This window comes from Eublepharis macularius, chromosome 1, assembly GCF_028583425.1.
Source record: "Eublepharis macularius isolate TG4126 chromosome 1, MPM_Emac_v1.0, whole genome shotgun sequence".
NCBI lineage: Eukaryota > Metazoa > Chordata > Lepidosauria > Squamata > Eublepharidae > Eublepharis > Eublepharis macularius.
In genome coordinates this window covers 179979211-180002329 of record NC_072790.1, presented here as the reverse complement: position 1 = coordinate 180002329, position 23119 = coordinate 179979211, and the positions used below count along the sequence as shown (strand labels likewise).

Here is a 23119-nt window from a genome sequence, read left to right as displayed (position 1 = left end):
CTTTTGCTTCCAATTATATAATTTATTTGGTTCCTGTATTATCCACCTGGTGATTGCTTGAAGCATTGTTAGCAATGGACAGGTTGTTGGCATCAAAACATTCTATGAGTCGCCCTCCTGCTTCGTTTTGTGATCCTCATCCAAATTTTCCAACAATGTTTGATTCTGCTTCGTCTTCTACTTTTGCTTTCCAGTCCCCTATGATTATCAGCATATCTTGTTTAGGTGTGAGATCAATTTCTTTTTGGACATTTGCGTAAAAGTTTTTGATTTTTCCTCCCTAGTTGGGGCATAAGCTTGAATGATGGTTATGTTAATAGGCCTTCCATGAAGTCTGATTGATATTAATCAGTCAGACTTTGTGCTATAGTTCTACAGAGACATTTTCTGTAAAGGCTTGTGTTGCCTCTTGACAGCTGTGTGCCCAGGACATGAAGGGATGCATTTAGGCAATGAAGAAGAGAGACAGAAATAGAAGAATAACCTTTTCAAAAAATATCCAGGCTGTTTAATACAAGAGGCCTCTGTTATACCACACAGACCAGCCAGGGTCAGTCACAAAGGTAGAATGTGATCAGTTCTCATAACACTGGCATTCATGTAATTCACAGTCATATTGGTTAAAATTCCATAATGAGGGCATCTCCAAATATGGGATGATTTCTGGAAAGTCTGCTGACTGCAAAGAAGGGCAATCTGAAGTGCCCTTGGCACTCTAGGAAACTCCTTGTAGTTCAGGGGGCAGAAGATCCCAGGTTCAGTTCCTCAGCCTCTCCAGTTTAAAAAAGGATTATGTAGAAAGTGAAGTGAAAGACCTCCATCTGAGACTTTACAGAACTGCTGCCAGTCAACGTAGATAATACTGACTGCGTTAGACTAATGGGCTGTTCTGTATACAGTAGCTCCAGTACTGTACTCAATGGATCAATGTTCTAGCTCAGTTTAGCTTCTTATATTCAGAGAAACCACTTGAATTATGTATACCTGTGCAAAAGATGTCTCCAAATCATCTTCTTATTACAGGACTTCTGTCTTATTGTGTCCTGGTGTGATGCAGGTCAAGCAGTCACATGGTTTGACACAACTCTTTTCTGTAGGAACAGAGTCACCAGGTGGCTGATCTACAGCAGTCATGAGGGCAGTGGCCCATCAAGTTCTGTCTATCCCAGTCAAGTCACTGGTAATGGGTACCATGAGTGCAGGCATGGAGAGAGCCAGTGCAGCTGAATTGTTGGCTTGACTGTAGGCAATCCAGCCTCCAAACCCCCATTTTGCTGTCTGGCCTTGGGGCATCACTACCTTGTTGTGTTATAGCTGTTGCAAACTCCCCTGAGTGCTTCATAGAGCTGAAAAGTGTGTCATCAGTGTAATAAATTTCATTCTACCTACCCTACTGTATGTAACTAAGAAATAACAATGGGGTGTGTGTGAAGAGGTTCATTGCATGTAAGAGACTAGTCGTCTGTGAGCCGTAGGCAGCTCAATAAAGGCTGCTTCTGTGATCCCACATCTTCTGCCCACAGTTGTCACAGGGCTCATACTATGCCTGCAGAGCAGGAACATGAGAACATAGCTGATTAAATCTGACCACCGCGCCACTCCAGCTTTTCAAAGAGCTTTGCAAGAGGCAGCCAGCCAGTGTGTGCTGTATTCACTTCCGCTCCCCTGCCTTTTTCTCTGGCTCCTACGACCAGCCATTGCTTCCCCGCCTCCTCCTAGGGATCTCCCCTGTCCTTTTAAAGTGAGTATATTTATTTATATATATTTATTCCTGATTTTTCTCCCCAATGGAGACTCAAAGTTGCTTCCAACATTGTTCTTCCCTCCTCCATTTTATCTTCACAACCTCAACCCTGCTAAGCAGTTTAAACTTAGAGAGAGTAGCTGGCCCAAGGTCACCCAAGAAGCTTCCATAGCAGAGTGGGGATTTGAACCTGGTCCTCCCAGGCCCTAGTCTGACTCTCTGGCTCGTGCACTATGCTGGCTCTTTGTAGCTCCATGATACATTTTTCTGTACAAACACTGCACTGTACTGGAGGCCCTCTGCGTACCTTCTTTTTTGCTCAATCTTGTTTCCTCCTAACCAAGAATCAACCCACTAAGAACCAACCCAATTGCTAATCCTGGATTTAAAAAGATGGAGGAAGCATCTGTGGTTGAATAACTGCTGGAGCACTAAAATGGAAGAGCCTGTGGGGCAGTCTGCTGCTCACCCAGAGGCCTCAGGTGAATGGATGTGAGATGCTAAAGAATGAGCTAGACAGGCCACTTGTCTGGCTTGATAGAGGGCAGTTTTATATGTTCATACCTTAGTGCACTCAGGACATTTTTCCAGGCTGTATGTAAGCTGCTGAATGTAACTGACAGCTATGCTTTCAGAATCATTGCCAAATTCATGTTTTGTGCTGCCATGTTTTTGGCAATTGCTCCACCTATGGCATTAAGTGGAAGGGAGAGGTAGGTACATGAAATATAACGGTAATGTGTATATTAGATGCACATACATCTCTCTTCAAAATTGCTGTTTGAATGCATCATTACATGTTGCCTTACACACTTTTCGTGTAATTCAGCCAAACTGGTTAGGTAGGACAAATGATTGTATGTGTGTAATCTTTCTTTCCCTTTCCACACCAACACTTCACATATTAAAGGTGTGGCCGTCTCTCATATAAAGCCATTCCCTGTCTTATTTCCAGACTAAAACTCATCCATCTTTCATGCCAGTTTTAAAAAGTGTTTGCTGAGCTGTGAGAAATGTTCCTGCTGCCACCTTCAGGCTGGTGTCGGAAGGACAACTAATTTACTCTACTGTGGCTTCTTCCCCTTTAGTTTTTTTACAAAAAGATTAATGGTCTTCTCTTAATTTTGTGGCTCACAAGACTGGTCCATTTTCTTTAATAAATGTATACATTTCAAAGATTACAAGAGCAACGGGCCCAAAATGTATCTGAATCAGCAACTGCTGCCTCTCCAAAAGTACATGTCACTTTCCATTTTTCATTCAGCAAACAGCTGTTTAACCAGATTTCTAAAGCATGGCACACATCCAAGAAACAAAGTATATTTGTGTCTTTGTGTGTGTAAGCAAGGGAGGGTGCAATGGAATGGTAAATTAACACAGGCCATCAAACCCCAAAGACAGTTAAAAAAAAAACACCTTCTACTTGGCAGAGAACATGTGACTGTGGCATCTTTCTGTAAGGGATATATGTGAGGTGACAGTCTCCTTTCTGCTTTGACAGTAGTTGTGTAGTGGAGCTGCATTTGCATGCTGTTCGTTTGCTCGTACTCCTTGTCTCAACGTAGGACATAAATTAGAGTCCCACTGGGGGCTTCAGCCCTGGGAAGTCACTGCCGACAGTCCCTCTGTAGTAACCCATTTCATTCTGTCTGCCTTGATGGGATGGTTTGTTTACCTCTTTGTCATGGGTAGAGTATATGTTTGTCTGCAGTTGCATATTGGGGAAGAAAATAACCCACAAAGAAGGGAGTGGGAATGGGGGTGGGATCGGTTTGTAATGTTCAGGTGGAAAGCAGTAGCTTAAGTGAGAGGTATTGGAACGGAATCCTGGCCAGGAGCCACTACTTGGAACACCCCCTGGTCCAAGATGCATGTGCTGCACATGATGCCATATTAGGTGCCTGATGAATTGGTGAAGTGTAATTGCTAACACAAAGAGGTAGGAATCAGGAAGTTCGTGGCTTAAATCTCATTTGTGCCATGCCAGTGTGGTCTGGTTGGTCATTCCATGCGGAAGGTCCCAGGTTCTATCCTTGGCCCCTCTAGAGTTTCTGGTGGCAGGTGGTGGAAGACCCTTTTTTCCTGCCTGAAAACTTGGATAATATGTTCCAGTCAGTGGTGACCAGATAGAGCTAATGGATCAATGGTCTGACAAGGTATAAGGTAGTTTCATATGTAAGAGGTAATATCATGTACTTATATATCTCTTTCACATCAGTAAAGTCACTTGTTCCTAGGGGTAGCCAGAGTCTCTCAGCTCAAGCAGAATTGGGTTCAGCCAAGCAGAACTATTTGCTAATAAATCAGCAACTAGCCTGAGGCCAAACAGATGTGCATAATTCCATAGAACTCTGAATGGTGTAATCAAGAGCCCTGTGGGACTCCCACAGCCCTTCTTCGTCCCTACCAACCCTGCTTCCTTGTGGATACTGCAGAAGCAGGCAGCAGAGCCAGCTTGATGATCGGGGACAGGAGAGACGAGTCTCCCTGCTTCCTCTTCCCCTTCCCCTTCCCCTTCCCTCTGACAGGTGCACCCACCTAGTGACACATAGGAAATGTAGTTCCCAAGGTGACATATAAAATAATTCTGAAGCACCTGAGAGGAAGAGGAAGAAGGAAACAGGGAAACACTTCTCCCTTTGTGCCCATTGTCAAGAGTTGTTACCACCTATGTCTATGGCAGTGGGAAAGATACTGAGAGAAGAAGATACAGGAGGGGAGTTCTTCTCTGGCTCAGATTGTGTGTCCAGAAGTGCCTCCAAAGTTTGTATCCTTAGCATCAATATAAGGGTCATTTCTAAGAGTGTCTGTGTGTAGATTAGGGTTATGGAATGTTCCAAGCCTCTCTCCTGAGACTGATTATTTCTCCCCATTTCAAGCAGTAATGAAAGTTTGCACAGTCATACAGGTATTTATTTATTGCATTTGTCTCCAATCTTTGCCCTTGGAGCTCAATGCAGCATATTTTGTCCTCACAACAACCCTATGAGGAAGGCTAGCTTGAGTTATAAGGACATGAAACTACCCAGAGAGCTTCATAGCTGGTGGCCCGTGTTAAATATCTGGGCTATGATCCCATAGTGCACACATGCAGCAGTTGGGACTGCATGCACATGGTTTGATAAATGTAGCTGGAATTGCTTCAGCCAGCTGTTTGGCAGAAGAGACAAAGCAGGAGAGGGACGGGATTCCAGCTGTTTTCCAGGCTAAACATGTGACCCTGTCTATCATGTTAGGTACACCCAGCTCTCACTTCCATTTATAGCCATATAAAGGGGTCTATTCAGTACTCTCATCACCAAGTCTAGAGATAACCCCCATAACATTTCTGAGAATTTCAGAATCTGCTTGCTTCAGTGCACCACAGCTCTGCTTTTGTTGACTATCTGGAAAAATTATGTATGCGTGCCTCGTGTTGGAGTCTGCTTCTCAGAGGAGGGGCAAGCCCATGCTCACATCTGAGGAAGCATATATGTATCTCATAGAGTGCATTCATGTGTGGAAGTGTGTGGCTGAAGAAATCCGAGGCTGTCAGATGAAGGAGTCAGCAGTATCAGTAGGTGAGAGAATCACAAAGCAATCGCGTGTCACTCAGAAGGAAATGCCAGCTTGCTTGGTACATGTATGGGTGAGCGTGTCCGTGTGCTGTCTTGTTTTTTACATGGAGAGCTAATGCATCTCCAACCATTACCAATTTGTTTCAACCAAATAACTTTTCCCTAAAATGTAATTATCAAGCCCAAGGCATTTTTACAGAAAGAATCCATCTTCATCACCTGAAAACATGCATTTGCTAATGCCATGGTAATGAGCCAGTGGATGGCGATGTTCCACTTCCATCTGACAGCCTTTTTATTCTCTTCCTCTGAGGAGAGATGTTTGAGGCTGAACATTAAGCTGTATAGCTTTGTAAGAATCCTGCCTGAAGGGAGAAGTGTCCATTGCCTCTCCTTGACCATGATCATTTATGAGAAGCAGCTATACCAAGTAACTGGGATAAATTTGCTTTCCTCCCTTGTATCAGAAGTTATTGGGGCATGCTCAGAGGCTCCATGTCAGACTCATGTCTTGTAAAAAAAAGTCAGTGGAATTTCATGAAAGAAATTCTTCACATCCACCTCATTTAAGGATTAAATTAATCTGTTTGCAAACCAATTATTATACTGTGTCCGCACAGAAGCTGAGAAGAGACCAGGGAGCCAGGGCAAGGAATCTAAAGACAGAGTCCAGAGGCTGTCTGGCTGTCTGAAGTAGGGCAGGTCTCTAAATAGGTTCCTAAACAGTAACTTGAGAGAAGGGATGGGCAGAGGAGAAAAAAGTCTGAGGAAAACAGGTCACAGAAGAAAGAGAAAATAAAGACAGCATGAGGTTGGAAATGAACTCCCAAGCTAGAGTTCCTAGATCCAGCTTAGCAGTCAGTGGGAGACTGGAGGGATGGAGCAGGGATGTGAGAGTGGCTGTTGAAGTGTCACACTTCTCTGGTAATTGCTAAAAAAAAAAAAAGGTAACTGTAGAGTTTCTGGTGATTCCTAGAGAAGTGTGACATCACTTATGTGTTTTCCCTAGAAGTGACATTATGCCAGAGGCCCAGCAGCATTTTTTTGTTTTATTTCTCTCCTCCCACCACTCTCAGTGGTGTCAGGAAATGGGAGATGGTGGTAGGGCATTCCCCACCCCCGAGGGACTGGCAACCCTATCCAAAACAAACCCATGGCAAAGACAGTTAAAGAAGGGAAAGACTTTAATTGTTAAAATGTTATTTTTTTAAAAAAACAAAGATGCTTAAAGGGAAGAAACAGCAAAAAGAGGACCTGAAAAAATGTGTGATTGATTTTAAAAAGCCCAGGAAAATTTGATTTCCTCTTTATGAAAATTAATAAACAGCCGTAAACTTAAGAGTATAGTAAGTAAATAAGATTCTCTGGAAAAGTCAATCATGCTAGGAAAAGTGGAAGGCAGTAGGAAAAGGGGAAGACCTAAAACGAGATGGTTTGACTCAATAAAAGAAGCCATTGTCATTTAGCATCAAGCACTCCAGCTCTTCAATCTTGGTTCGGAGACTTTCAGCATTGGCATATAGACACCCTGTAATGTGTTTCCCATCCAACAACACTTGGTTCCCTTGCCCCTTTGTCTCTGCACATGGCCCTCTTTTGCCTTCCTACTCTCGCTCCCAAGATCTATTGTGCTCCAACTAATTTTACTCTGATTAAAAAGCAACTTTTAGTTTGGCACTAACACTCAGTGATAGACATCTATTTGAACTTCTTTATTGTAGGCTTGAATGTTGCAAGAGTAAATCCAGAAGGTTAGAGACTCCACTTTCCACTATGCAGCAGAATAGATCTGAGAGTGTATGAACAAGCTTTTCATTCCAAGGACATTTCTGAAGGGGTCGTCTTACGTAATCTATTATTGTGATCAATGCTTTTTTTTGTCAGAAAGGATAGGCACCAGTACTCATATATAAGGTTGCGTTGATTTTTACCACTTTCCCCCTCCCTCTGCAGATCCCCACTAGGCTGTTCTTGAGGGTCCACTCTCTCTTACTGGCTGAGTAGAGTGGGCTGGTGCACAACTATTTCTATACTTACTGCATTTATACCCCACTTTTCATGTTCAGGCACTGAATGTCAAGTATGGGGAGGAAGCAAAGAGAGGGGGGGTGAGTAAACTGGCTATTTTTGGTCCCTAAGAGATTAATGTATCCCCGAGGAAGTCCTTTGATTGGGGATTTTAGTCCTGCCTCTCTGATTCCTAGTGGCTCCCCCATCTCACTCCATGGCCAAATGCTTATCAGCAGCAAAACAGAGTCATTTGCAGATAAGGATTCCTGCATACTTGAGAGACTCCTAGGTGCATAGAAAAATACTGCTTTGCAAATTAAGAAGGAAAAAGGCCCAACAGTCCATTGCTTGTCGGAGGACACAGAATATTGGGAACAGCTGAGCATCAGCTAAGGGGGAAGGGAAAACAGATGACATAATTGACTCATTCAGTCCTCTGAAATATCCTGGAGATTTGGGGAAAGGGACTTCCAAACAACTTTCTCCTTTGCCTCTTCACTAAAACAAATAGAACAACCCCTCTTCATTCTGCCATGGAACCTTGCCAGCAGAGTGAAAATGAGTCCTCTCAAATAAATAAAGTGTGCCTTGCTGTTATACAGCCTACAGGGTCAGGAGAGAAGGGAAGTAATATTCCCTGCAGTGCTGGTGTTAGCAGGGGAGGGAAGGTAAGGAGCAAGCTACTTACCCCCCTTCTTGCAATCTACATCAACAGTACTAAGTAAAAATCTCCTCAAAGTGTTATACAGCCCAGAACTGAATGAGGCTTCCAACCTCATCCTGGGATTTGCAGTCTTTTGGGGAAATTGCTTCTAGCTCTGCTGATGGGATGGAGCAAAGGTTGTCAACTCCAGGCCAGGAAATTCCTAGATATTTGGGGGTAGATGCTAAGGTGGGCAGAGTTTAGAAATGGGAGAGATCTCAGCAGGGTGTAATGCCATACAGTCCACCCTCCAAAGCAGCTACTTTCTCCCTGGGAATTGATTTCTGAAGACTGAAAATCAGTTGTACTTCCAGGAGATCTCCAGGTCTCACCTGGAGAATGGCAGCCCTAGAAGTAAGTCCCTTTTCTACCTCTCAGCTCCAGCCTTTAAGATGGTTTCCTTATATGGCTAAATTTCTCAGCTTGGCTTTTAAAGTTGCTGTATCCTGACTTCAGAAATGGAGGCTTGATTATTGAAACTACAAAGCTGAAAAACTCATCCTTCTTTGGGGAAGAGGCCCAGAGGGCTGGGATTAAGAGATTGTTTAGATGAACAGTTCACAACACTTTGTTGCAAACCCCCCTTTGATCCTGTGTAGGCCCCCAACTTGTGGAATATTCTAATTTAAAAGTGAATATTAAAGTGCAGTTGGTGAAAAAAATTACGGAGGCAGCAACAGGGCTAATTGGGGTAGGATAGGGGCAAGAGGGCCATTTGACCTTGACCTCAAATGAGTAGCCTTAAACGTTTGTTAATTTTTTTGCATTTGCTGTTTCGCAACTTGTCTCGCCTTGTTTTGAATACCATATTTTGTTCTCAGGTATCATAATTTTTAATTTATTTTCGCTGGGGGTCTCAAAAGCTAGAAGTGGCCTGGGCCTCTCTGAAAGAGCATGGGCAGCAAGATTTTCTTGGAGACAGATTGGAGGGCAAGAAATGTGAACATCGGAGTTATCCAGTGCCAGGAGAGTTCCTGTTCTTGTTGATGAAATTTGCTGCTCCTCCAAGTTCCTTCCTTTTGGGCATTATTTATTTGAGACATGCCAGCATTCCAGGGAATTAGGTCTCCTGTCCAAGTGCCAAAGTCCAGTTTTGGGGTCATCACTGGCTCCTGGGCACCTGCACAGGGTAAACACATATGAAAACCAGAGACTGTTCACATCAACCAAGTTCACTGTGTTTTAAGACACTATCCAGTCCCTGTTTAAGAATACCTTTCTGCTCTGTTAGGGCTAAGACTAGGATCATGTGCACTGAGATGCCTTCTTCATGCTTGGTGAAAGCAAATTAATGGAGCGGGTGGGGGAGATTGAAGTTTAAGCTGTAATTGGAGTATGGGATTTTTTTTTAAGACAAGGGAAGATAAAGGACCATTCAGAGCTGTCAGAGTCTCCCCTCACCCAGATATTTTGTTCACGTAATCTCTCCACCCATGACAAGTTGTTAATTGAGCTGCAAGAAACAAATATTTGAATTCTCTTTCACTCTCTTCTCCATGCTGGAAAAATCATAGCCATTTTTTAATAAGTGATTTTATACTATGTAATTTCCTTTTCCTTTCCTTATGATTGCTTTTTATGGGTTGCAATCTTGTTCTTTCTTTGACTTCTCCATTATTGTTTCACCACTGACACTCAGCAGCCGTTGTTAAGGGAGCAGGTTCCAAACCGAATAATTTGCTTAGAAGGTGATGTTAAATTATTCAGCAAAATATTTGTAATGTTCTCAGCAATAAAAAATAACACCCACACTTTCTACACAGAGCAGTTGCTTAAGAATGAGTTTAGAGTTGGTGAAAAGTTGATTAACCCAGAAAATTGTGGCATTATAGCTTATTCACATATTCCACTTTACTGTTTTTCCCCTCTTGCTGTCTTTCTTCAACAGTATTTCTAGTGTGCCAGTTCTTACATTACCAGAAAATTACTGAAGCTGCTTTTGCATTGCTGGATTCCTCATTTCTCCCATAATGCCTCTAGAAAATAGCTACATGGGTCAGGCAAATGACAGCCTTCCTACCATAGGATTCAGTAATGCAGAACAGATTCCACATTACTACAGTAGCATCAGTTGGCCCAGTAAAGCATGCATCCAGTCCTCTGACAACTGGAGACTAACGGTGCCATCCTAAACATAGTTATACTCGGCTTAATCCATTGAAGTCAGTGAGCTTAGAAGGGTGTAACTCTGCTTAAGATGGCACATGGGCAAAAATTACTTCTGCGGCAGAAAAAAGTACTTTTCGTTAGTACGTCAAAGACATTTTCCCAGCATGCCATGTTTGGGATGATTCACATGAGCAAACCAATTGCATCCCAACCCCATTCCTCTAACAAGTCCTTATCCATTAGCATGGTATTTCCCCATCACCCTATGTAATTATAAAGTAAATAACATTGCTGTGGAAAAGATTGCTCTCCCCATCAAAGGAGCACAGATGGAAGGACTGTCGCTCATCACTAGCATTGTTAGAAAGGATATCAGTAAGTACTAGCGATGGTCAAATTGAATCAAAGATCACTAATCTCGATAATGTAGGAGCATGCTCATATAGCCAATATGTTACAAGTGGAAAATATTTTTCTTCAGCTGATTCTTAAGTGTATTGTAAGGACATGTATTCTCTTCCTTTCACAGCCTTAGGTGTCCACAGAGGAAACAGTCATAGATACTTCTTGGAAGTGTTATCTGAGGGGAGTATTCCATTTCCCCCAAATACAAAATAGAAAACACAACACATGAAATGCTATGGAAGCTCATCACGAGGGTCCCTGGATACCTAAAATGCTTTCATTGTTGTTACCAGGATCCAGTCCATGTGGTGAGTCCTGTTATTGACATCATCAACTTGGACACTTTTGCTTACGTGGCAGCTTCTTCAGACTTGAGAGGAGGTGAGCCTGAAAATACCTTGCATGTGGATAGGTGACTTTTCCAAGAGATGCTTACAATATTGTAAGGGAATCCTGAAGGAAGGGTCCAATTCAGATGTTACCCTGATGAGGACTACTTAAATTTCAAAACATTTTTGATGGTATTAGAATTTTGATTTTCTCGGGTCATTAAAATACATTTCACTGCTAATTGATTAAGCTCCCTTTGGAATCCATCATTACATATCAATGGCCATTAATAATTTCTTCAGCAGACAAGGAGGCCTGAGTGCCATTGAGAGGCAGACGTAGAGGATGGAAAAAATCAATTACATTTTGTGACCTAGCACAAGTCACAAATCATCCTCTTCAGATAAACATAGAAGTATACGAGGATGCAAAGGAAATCATAAATCATATATTAAAATAGTAACACTTAATCCTTAACTCATTTCAGGGTTTAGAATAATCTCTTAAATAGATTAACGTTCATAGTGCCTGGGTGATTTGAAAGATTATATGATGCAATGCAACTTAATTAGTCATGAATTTAAGAACCCGTCTAACTTTTCTATACCAACTGTTAATTTTGTACTTAGGGTTTGATTGGAGCCTACATTTTAAATGGGAACAACTTTCTCCAGAGCAGAAGGCAAAGCGAACTGACCCTACAGAGCCCATCAAGTAAGTGACAGGGCTGAGGAAGGTGAAAAGAAAGGGAACATGGAGGTTTCTTGAATGAACTATAGAAGTACCAAAAGATTCATCACTTTAGTGCATATGTGATAACTGTGCCTGACAAGAAACTGACTAAAATCCAGAGACTTCACTTGATTACAAATTAAATGCATATGTTTGGCCATTGTTTTGTTTTAAACTGTCCTTAATGACTAGGTTTGTCACTAACCAGAAAGGAAGACAACAACATATAATCATGATCTGATGAATGTGTGTGTGGGCGGGGTGGGGACTGAGAACTTAACACAGTGGTTACAATTTGCTGAGGGGTTACAATTTGTGGGTGGGCCAAGTTCACACCCTACAATGGAAATCAATGTCCATAACTTTCTGTGAAATCTGACTGCCCAGGCCACTTTTATTCAGATCTCTAGTGATGTATTTCTTCTGTGACAATGCCATTGTTGCCTAATTCATGCTTCCACTAAGATTCTAGTTTGAGTTCACCCTATATACTACTAGGACATCCACCCAACTTACCTTATCACATTCAAAGGTGTACAGCAAGAACGTAGCAGAGGAAGACTTGTTTTGCAAAAATGAAAATAACGCAGATGTGAAGCCTGCTTCCTTTGTACATCCATTATCTGTTTCAGACCAGAGTCTGTAACAACCTCTGCCTCCTCAAGCCCCCCGCCCCCGCAACCTCACACAAAGCCCCAGAGGGTCAGGTGGATTTTTAATTGGCAGTACTTGGGATAAATGTTAGAAAATCAAGCATCTTTAGGTTTCATGCATCTAGTACTGACCACGGGATATTCTTTTGGAGAGACCTCTGTTTCTAATCTAATATGGATCTAATGGTAAATGGTATCCTGGGTTCACTCATCTGGGTTCACTCATCTGGGTAGATTCAATATGGCCTACAAGCATGACAATGTCCAAGCGACAGGTTATAAGAACAACAGTGTTGGAAATTACCAAAAGGCCTTGGTTCAGGCTTTCATCATCTGCTGCAGAAAAGCTCCCATCAGCTTCTCAAACCACCACCACCTCTGAGTGTATATTGAATGTACATGAATATTGCAGAAGTAAAAATCATATCCACATAAAAATACGTCCATGTGAATGTGTGCATGTTAATATATGTTCACATATGAGCACCACCTGAGACAGTGTTGGCTACTAACACATTCAAAAACCAGACAGAGTCATACTGGCCAGCCAAGCAGTACACAACTACAGAAATGATGTCTAGAGCTCAAAATCCTGGAAAATTTCAGACACTTTGGCAACGTCCCCCCCTCCCCCACTCATGTCAATTACTTTTGCTAACTGAGTCTGTTTGCTTATGGCAGATCCAAATTCTGGAACTGCCAACACTTCTTTTGAATTTACTTTATCATAGTGTATCCTTCTGCTTAGGACTCAGCCTCTCCAAGACCTGAACCAGGATTCTGAAAGCAGAACATGCCCATAAAGTGAATGGTGATGCTCGGTATGCAGTCGCCTTCCCATCTCACCCCACTCAATGCCACTTCTTTGCTTTTGTTCACAGCTGATGGGAAGGAAAATGGGGGTGGGGTGAGAGAGGGGAGACTCTGTTTTGAAATCCAGATCCAGCTGATTACAAAAAGCTTCTTAAAAGCTCTTTCTTTGCTCTCTGAAGAGGTATGACTTCCCCCTTCCCCTTGAGATGGTGCTTCTAGCAGGATAAAACTAGGTACAGAGCCCCTACTAAATAATGTCATGTAAATAACCCCCAAGCGCTAAATGCATTTTTGGTGTGGAAGCCTGCAATCAAGGCTGTGAACTTCAAGCTCGTAGGAGTTGTGCTGATGAGTGCTTTAGCCACTCATTATGTGCTGGAGTGGGGGAGGGGAGTTATGACTGACAGAAAAATACCAAGAGTTGTTCAAGGCTTTACTTGTCCAGACACCAAGAGAGAGAGAGAGAATTTCTGAATGCAGGAATTAGACAGCCGAAAAGGAATCATCTTGTTCTTTTCTGTCTCAGAAATTTTTAAAATCATGTTAAGCTACCTTGATTAGCATTAACGGATCTGTCACTGTGGGCTTCCTTGACAATCTGGACAGGGGATGGGGGACTTAACAAAGAGCTGAGTGCTTGTGATAGCTGCAGTCTTTGGAATATCCATCAGATCTTGGGGTGGGACAGAGAGACAGACAGAAGGAGGGTTTGCTGTTTCAAAGCCAAACTAGAAGAGATGCCTGACACATGGGGGACACACGTCAGTTTCCCACAAGTTTCCACAGGAAATGTGGTGAGAAAGAACCTCTGTCAGGGAGAAGAGGGACAATCCCCCCTCTCCCTGGCAGAGGTTCTGTCTCTAGGCGTCCCATCTAGTCTGCTTGGCTCCCTCTCACCACCACCAGCTCCCCTTGCTCACCTAAATGCACTCAGGAGCCAAACGCACTCCACAGCATGATATTTACTATACACACTTTATTATATAAGAACATATTACATAGTTGTGGATTGTTGAAAGACTGTTCAGTCATTGAAGGATTTCATTCTTTGAAGTGGTCCATGGAGCCACGGGAAGCAACAGCGAGGAGCGACTTTTGAAATTCACACAGATTGTACTATCAGTTTCTTGCTATTATGCATTAGATGTAATGGTGGAATTATATCATTGTCATAGATATTATTGTATTGAAGTTATTTATTATATACATTTTGTACTATTTACTGTTTATCAGATTCACATAGTACTTTCTATACTGTTAAATAGGAAGAGGTGGGACACCCGCTGGTCCTCAGCCAAAGGCCTGGTGGAACATCTCCATTTTATGGGCCCTGCAGAACTGTAACAGGTCCCGCAGGGCCTGGATCTCCAGTGGGAGAGCGTTCCACCAGGCTGGGGCCAGGGCAGAGAAAGCCCTGGCTCTGGTTGAGGCCAGAGAGATGTCCTTCAGGTTGGGGACCACCAGGAGTTGATGTCTGCTTAGCGCAATGCCCTGCAGGGGACATAATGGGAGAGGCGGTCCCACAGGTATGCAGGTCCCAGTCCATGAAGGGCTTTAAACATGAAGGTTAACACCTTGAATGGGATCCGAAACTCCACTGGGAGCCAGTGCAGCTGGCACAGCACAGGGTGAATGTGTGCTCGAATTGGCGTTCCAGTAAGGACATGTGACGCTGCATTCTGGACCAGCTGTAACTTTTGGGTCAGGCCCAAGGGCAGCCCAGCATAGAGTGAGTTGCAGTAGTCTAACCTGGATGGATTACTGTAGCCAGGTCCCAGGGCAAGTGATAGGGTGCCACTTGCCCGGCCTGTCAAAAGATGAAAAAAGGCAGATCTGGCAACAGTCGTGACCTGGGCCTCCATTGAAAGTGTGGCATCCAAGGTCAAGCCCAGGCTTCTCGCTGTCAATGAAGGTTTCAGTTGTACCCCGTCGAGGGTTGGGAGTCGGCTCCCCAGCTCCATCACCCCACGACCCAGACATAGAACCACCGTCTTCAGGGGATTCAATTGCAGGCAACTTTGACCTCAAGACCCTTGGCCAAGGAATCCAGAGCAAGATCAGACTGGCTATCCATCCCAAACCCAGCCCAAAGCTGTGAACTACCTGGGCATGGGGCGGCATATAGATGTTAAATAGAATCGGGGAAAGAATCGTCCCCTGAGGCATACCACGTACCAAAGAATGGCATGTGGACATCTGTTCCTCGAATGCCACTCTGTCCCTGATTGCGATACCACCTGACTTGTTTGACTCACCCTGGCCTGGCTGCTTGCTACTGTTCAACAGCAGCCCCACCCCCCAAGCCAGTGTAGTGCAGTGGTTAGAGTTTCAGAGTAGGATGTGGGATATCCAGTTTTGAATTCCCACTCTGTTGTGGAAGCTCACTGTGTGACTTTGAGCCAGTCACCCACTCTTAACCTAGCCTGCCTTTCAGGATTGTTGTGAGAATAATATGGAAGCAAGGAGAATGATGTAAACTGCTTTGGGTCCCCATTGTGGAGAAAGGTGGTATATAAATGAAGTAAATTAATAAATATAGATGGAGATGGGGAGCTGATTAAATGTAAGTTGTTTAGTGGGTTTGAAGGAGAGATGGACAAGGTATGCATATGGAGACTGCCAGGAAGAAGGAAAGAAAAAAATAGTGTGGGGAAGAGGATGCAGGGGAAAGAGAAGTACACCCAAAGGTCCTTGCAGGTTCCCCACCATGCAACTGGGCCTGGCTCAGAAAGCACCACACAACTGGGTAATAGGGGAGAGGCTGCTGGGGGGAAGGGGGAAAAGTAAAGGTGGGGGCAAAGGTGGGTTGGAAGGAGAGAAGGAAGCAGGGCCGATTCCAGATGGGCATAAATAGAGCGAGTGCTTTCGCTTTTTCAGCAACCTCACTCGTAAAAACCCGCAATTTCCCATCCCGGCTTACCTGCGGTCCATGGCGCTCGGTTACGCTCTATAAGTGGACGGTGTGAACGTGGTATTGCGGGTTTGCACACTTCTGGATGCTTCGTCACCGCGGAGAGGCCCTCCCCTTTCCCTCCTTCCTTTGCCGGCCGGCCGGCAACAATATTCCCTTAATTTTTTAATTTAAACCAGGCGCCATTTGCGCAGTCGCACGTTTGCGCACATCAAACTGTGCAAATGCGCACAAATGCACAAATGCACAAAAGCGCACAAATGTTGACGCTGTGTATTCGCATACCTGCACGTTTGCGCATTTGCGCAAAACACGTAAAAAAATTATTTAAAAAACCCCGAAATGCGAACCAATGAAGGCCCCCGACATCAACTGTGATGGGGAGGAAACAACCAATCCCGGGTACCTCAGTTGGCCGTGCGAACATCCGGAAGTGGGACGGCACGGCACTCTGCGAGACAAAGCGGATGGAGACGAAAGTGAACGCGTGGCCGGTAAGCGATTATTTCCGCAGAAAAACCGCAATTTCTGGCCATCTGGAATCGGCCCAGGAAAAGGGGAAGAGGCTATGGAGGGACAGGGAAAGGAAAGAGCGCATGGTTGGAGAGGGGAAAATGTGAAGCTCTCTGCAAGTCCTTGTGGGTCCTCCACTTGTTATAGTCTAAGTGCCAGGCTCTTTGGAGACTAATCTGAATTAATCTGAGAGTTAAAGAGCTACATGTATGACTTAGAAATCATATAAATGCATATATTTTAGAAAATATAATATGAATTTCTGGTGTGCCTGTCTAATTTTTTTTGCTTTACAGCAAAAATATTTATAGCAAAGGGCATGGGGAATTTTTACTTGGATAGTAGTTACTCTTCTTCACTTGCACCACTGGCTCTTGTCTATTTTCATTCTTTTATGATTGCTGTGGCCCTCCTGTTTTCTTTTTAATATTTCTGCTCCCCATCTGAGCAACTTTCTTCCTTTTTTTTATGCAGGACTCCTATCATTGCAGGGGGACTTTTTGTGATTGACAAGGCATGGTTCAACCATCTTGGGAAATATGACCCTGCCATGGATATCTGGGGTGGAGAGAACTTTGGTGAGTCATTTTCACTCTACATCTACAAGCAAGATTTCTTTTCAAGATTTGAGATGGAGCAATGGGGGCTCTCCAGCAACATTCTGTAGATGGAGCTTAATGCCTACCGCTCAGGAAGTCCCAGGTTTTTGGGACAGAAATCTAGCCAGACAGACAGGTTCAGTGCCTTCATTAAAGTACTACCAACATTCTGATGACTTCTCCTCTCTTTCCCACTGTATCTAACATCTCCGTCATTGTGCGTTGATATATGCACTATCATGTTTTCATGCCATTATCAACTCCACAATATTTAAGAGGACAAAAAGGGCAGGCAGGCTATCTATTCACAAAAAGGCAATCTCTGAGTGAAGAAAATCTGGTATAAACAGATCTGATGCAACATCAACCACTGAAGGCATTTTAGAAGAGAGAAATGGGCCGTATCAAAGTTAATTCCAAAGGTCTGGTAGGGATTTCCTTTGGGACCTCTCTCATTAGTGCAGTGCATTGTATTAGTGTATCACCAAGCAGAGACAGAATTGGTTGTTCATCTGGGGGATGACTTTATGGTAGCCATGGGAAATACTATTACTTGGTTGGAGTTAAAGCATCTGTTATGGGTTCTCAATGTTTTATGCTATTCTAAGAGGTTAGTGCATATTTAATCTTAACCCCTTGATGATGATGTGTGGGAGCAGTAAATTTAGGCAACACCACAGTTGAACATTGGGTGAATGGTACTTGTGCATGATCTTTCAAACATGAATGTAGACACCCACCCATCTGCTCCCTTGCACCAAATTTACAGGTCATACATGAATCAACCCAGGAAGACTCATTGCTTTGTAGAGTCAGGAACAGACCTTATGGCAAATAAAGGTATCCCTGGGGCAATTTTTTCTCTATGTTATACCAAGACTAGGGGAAGGTTGGAGCAGAGAGAGAAGGTGGTTTAAACCCACCATTATCAGTAACAGGTCATTTGATGTGACTGCCCTTGATATGGCCTAGATAACACAAACATAAAAATGGTGACCATGGTCTTATGTTTCCAAAATAAAACAAAAGTCCAGTGACTCCTTAAAGACTAACAACATTTATTTCAATATGAGCTTTAGTTCAGATATATGAAGAGAGAATCATTTTGGGAGTTCTTATAGGTAACAGATAAGGGGAAAGGAGGAGTTGAGGCAGAGCGAGGTTTGGTGTGCATTTCTGTCATAAATCTTTCAGATGTAATTCTCTGTGTAATGCCAGTTTGCCCTGCTCTTGTTCTATAGGCAACTCTTGGACTTCCTTGTGGGAAAAGTAAGAAGTGATGTTACCCTTTCCTGTTCATGCCAGAAAGATTCACTCATCCTTTGCTCATTCTCTGTTTTTAAAAAATTATTTGTGGTTGTAAGGATGCTGTAAATCTGAGGGAGTTGTTTGCAGCCTTGAAAGAGTGAGGGAGGCACTTGGATGTCAGAGAGAAAGACCTTAAGCTGCCTTTAATACTTCAACACCTCTAGGGAGTGTGGCTAGCTAGGAAAAATAATCCTGTGTCTTAGCAGATGTAGCAGCTTTGCCAGTGATCCATAGAAACAGATGCTCCCGCTTTGCAATAATCCCATTCATTGTCTGACATTGTTGTTTTTCCCCTTGAAGCCTTTTATCATAGCGTGTGTATACATAAGAGCTGTGTTCTGAAACAGTTAGCTTGACCTTCTCACGGAACATACCTTGTCTCCTGAGAGTTCCTCTTACCCTGAAACTAAAAAAACCTAATTAAGTAGACCAGAAGGGAAAAACATGGATTGTGTAAAGCTGAATTAGTCCAGAGGTTCTTCTAACTTCATAGCCTAGATGAGAACAAGGAAGAAGTCTAGCAATGCAGTTTGAAGCAGAGTTACACCCTTCAAAGTCTGTTGAAGACAATGGATTTTGAAGGGGGTAACTCACAGCCAAAACAGACAAGATGCTCAGATCTCTCCGGCTGCTGAGCCCATCTGTGGGGAGGGCGGGGTATAAATCGAATAAAATAAATAAATAAATAAATAAATAAATAAATAAATAAATAAATAAATAAATAAATAAATAAATAAATAAATTTAGGGAAGCAAGAGGAGCATGCTGGCAGCAGTGAAAGGGAGTTGAGTGTGCTGGTGGCAGTCGGAGCCAATCACGTAGGGACAAGGAGCCAATCATGGCGAGAGGGACAAGGAGCCAATTGCCACTACCAGCTCCCTCTGACTGCCGCAATCGACTCCCTCTCGCCGCCGCCAGCATGCTCAGCTCCCTCTGGCTGCAGAGTGCTTTTACAGGAGCAACGGGAGCAGGTGGTGGCAAGAGGGAGCTGAGCAGACTAGACGAGATGCCTCAAGAAAGAACCTCTACCAGGGAGAAGAGGGATTCTCTCCCTCTTCTCCCTGGCAGAGGTTCTTCCTCACTACACTTCCAGTGGAACCTTATGGGAAACCAACGCATGTCCTCCACACGTCAGGTGTCTTGACTGTTTTGGCTTTCAGTTTAGGAGGGCCCTAGGCAGAATCTAACAGCATACAGAGCACAGACATGAGATTCCAATAGAGAGCAAGGATATGATATTGAATTATTGTCAAATCCTGCTCTTGAACCTGATGTGGAGCAGCAGATCTAAAATGTTTCCCACTGTGGTTTTGTCTCCTTGTGTCACTGCCAGTTCCTGACTTACTTAAGTGAAAACAAACAATCACGTTACTATATAGTAGGTAACATTAGCAGGCACTAGTAGCACTTTACTACATTTTTTCAGTAATTCAAAGCATTCATAGCTTCCAAGTGTCAGTTTGGTGCTAAATCAACAGGATAATTCAATAGTTATTTTATGTAAGGTAGAAGATGGATCCTTAAAGGAACAGTGTGAATACATCTCTTCTCTGAAGGACTATTTCCATTCTCCTAACAGACATTGAGTCAAAAGAACATTTGGTCCAACTCGGTGCTGCAGGACAAGAGACCCAGACAGTGCGAGCAAGCAAAGCCGCACACTGTAAACACAAGCAAAATGTCCTCTGCAGTTGTGTTGCCATTTTTTTTTATTTTAAAAATTCTGGTGCCTGGAAAGAGTGATGGGCAGAGATTGGGAGTGGTCAGGGCACAGCCTTTTGGAATCTAGCAGGAGCAGAGATCTAGAAAATCTCTCCTTTGATTCCTGCGGCTGGTGATGTCGTGAACTGTGCCTACATTTGGGTTCTAGAACAGATAAGAACTGTGTCACATAGTGGATGTAAGAGCCAAGGCACCACATTGCGTGGCCACCAATTAGTTGCCTTACCTCAACAGAACCTCTTAGAGGGAGGTGGCTACAGAGAAAGCAAAACATGCTCTCTGCAGTCTCTAATGCATCAGCATGTGAAATGCTGAATTGCACTGAGCTTGACAACCTGACTGCTTAGTGTACATGAGTAGACTACACTGTGCAGGAATGCACATTAAGTAAAAATAATGGTGAGTTTTACTGAAAACATTTGAGCTTTTCTTTAAGAAAAAATGCTGGCACACAGCCCACATTCTGGCTTTTTACACTTCATTAACAAACTTTAGATTTGCTGAGGAGAGGTTGGTCTGTGTTATACATTACCTGAATAATTATAAGAAATAGAAAGATGAATTGTAAGCCATGCTCTGCTTACAGCCAGGCTCTTTCCATTGTGACATTATGACTCATTGTACTGCAAGGAGATTGCAAATGAGCTCAGAAAACCCCTTTTTGATCATGAGCTTCCCTGATTTGGTGTTGCAAAAGGTAACACAAGCCAGAATAGATCCTACTCCATGACTTTAAAATGCTAAGCAGCGTCTCTTACAGAAATCTCATTCCGGGTGTGGATGTGTGGAGGAAGCTTGGAAATCATCCCCTGTAGTCGGGTCGGACACGTCTTCCGAAAGAAGCATCCCTACGTCTTCCCTGAGGGAAATGCTAACACCTATATAAAGTATGTCTTTCTCATTCACGTTTTTCACACTGTACTAATTGAAAATAAAAGTAATTCTGTGGAAGGCCACAAGCAAAACAGATTTTTTACTACTTTGCACCCTCTTTGCTTCCAAACTCACAATCAGGGGGAGTGCATATTTTCCCCTATATTTCTTCGAATGCACTTATTCTCTAGGAAAATAATGAAAGTCCTGGATGCCACAAGCCCTAGAGCAGAAAGGAGGTGTGGCCAGTGATCTCCTCCACATGATAACATTGCCCAGCAAGCAGACATCCACTCACAGTGCTACCAGGCAGGGCTAATTTTGCTGAGATCCAGCACTGAGCAGTTAATGGAATCCTTTAAAAAAAAGACAGAGAGAAAGACTACTAACACGATATGAATTTGTTCTGCCAAGAATGATTGCCTTGGAAAACACTTTCCACAGGATGTACCTTTATTTTGCAATTACACAATCGAATGTTATGGAAATGGAGTAAATGCAATAAGCCAATTGAAACCATGAGACAAGAAAGAAATGCTTGTTATGTTTAGAGTTAATCAAGGCCCAGATATTATCAGGCATAGATACTTTGGTCTAATATGTATTAATAATCCATGATTCAGTGTGACTGTGATCAAAGTATGCACATGGAAAAACACGCATTATTGCTGCTCCTACTGCTAGTGCAACAGTTACAAAAATGTATTTAGCAGCACTGTGTTAGCTTTTGTGCAGAATTCATGTAAGAAATGTTGTTTTTAATGATAGAAGGCTGAGTGGTAGCATTAATAGATATTTAAAATGTATCTCCATACATGTTTACATGGAACTGAAACCACCCTCCTTCAAAAGGCTATGAACAATCCTTTGTCCAATATAGGAGCACCTGTGAACTGCTCAGTGCATTTCAGTGTCAAGAACATCTCTTAACGAATAAGACGGACATACAGAAATAATACTTTTGTTGATTTAAGCAAGACAGCCATAGTGGCATAGGGCCCCCACACACCATAGACACCTTTAAAATACTTCAGATTGCATTGAATAAGAGGTGCAATGATTAGCTTTCCCACTTCAAGTCATAATATGGATTGGGGGGGGGGCATCATAAAAGAAATATAGAAGACAGAAGGAACACAGTTTGCTTAAATCTTAAATTATAAAATGGAATTGGAGGACAAAAGGGGAGAGGGGAGGAAAAGCAAAGGGGAATTAAAGACCAAGACAAACCAAATAAAGAAGACATTTCACTGAAGATCTATGAGCACAAGCTGTAGAAATCTACATATATATACCACTTGCTAGACACAAATGTATGCATGTCAGAACTGAGTTGCTTTTATGCTTCTGAATGCAAAAGACATACATCATCCATTTTTTTCTTCTTTCAAGAAATTGGCATGGTTGATTCTGAGATGCAACCTAGATAGTATTGAGACATTTGTGGGAAAGAAGTGAGAAAAGTGAAAGCTGAAATAAATCTGACAGGCTGGCAAAAAGATACAGACCCAAATATACTAATTTTTGTTTTTGAGATACATTAGGGAAATGTACTATTTTTGCAGCATTTTAGGACTATGAAAGAAAGTCAATGTCTTGGAGTTTTAAGCATTGGTTCTAAGTAGTAACCCATATAATATTAGGATATGTCCTATGACAAAGTGCCAGGAACATGTAGCAGGAGAGGCTGCGACACACAGTTAACATCTTGAGTTATGAAACTACGGTATATTTAGTCAGATAATTACAGGTCAGTTGATCAGAACTATATCTACTCTGATTAAGAAGCATCTCTTCTGGGTCTCAGGCACTCCTTTTCAGACCTACTCCCTGAGAGCCATGATCTGGAGATGCCAGGAACTGAACCTGGGATATTTCTCTCTTTATTTAGTGGTAATTATATATACCCTCCTTGTGCCACTCACAGAGGTGTCATTGGCTGCCATTGTCTGATTGGTGGGTGCTGCTGGGGTTGCTATGGAGACTGGTGTGCTTGCTATGCTGTCTATTCCTTTCAGGTGGGGTTTTGTTATTTCCCCCTGTGAAATGGCCCTGTGGAATGGAACAGTGAGGTCATTTTTGTATCAGCAGCTGTTCGCCAATCAGATTGTGTGTAAATGAAACAAGTCTGAGCCAA

General features: G+C 42.9%; 1 protein-coding gene across 2 annotated transcripts in view; it reads left to right on the top strand.

Moving 5' to 3' along the window:
* GALNT14 (polypeptide N-acetylgalactosaminyltransferase 14) overlaps positions 1 to 23119 on the top strand; it is a 356414-nt gene that overhangs the window by 312963 nt on the left and 20332 nt on the right. For both annotated transcript variants that reach the window (XM_054995704.1, XM_054995705.1), the window contains exons 7-10: positions 10822 to 10909; positions 11488 to 11572; positions 16955 to 17058; positions 20870 to 20996. In XM_054995704.1, coding sequence (XP_054851679.1) covers positions 10822 to 10909; positions 11488 to 11572; positions 16955 to 17058; positions 20870 to 20996 — 404 coding nt within the window. The remainder of the gene's footprint in view (positions 1 to 10821; positions 10910 to 11487; positions 11573 to 16954; positions 17059 to 20869; positions 20997 to 23119) is intronic.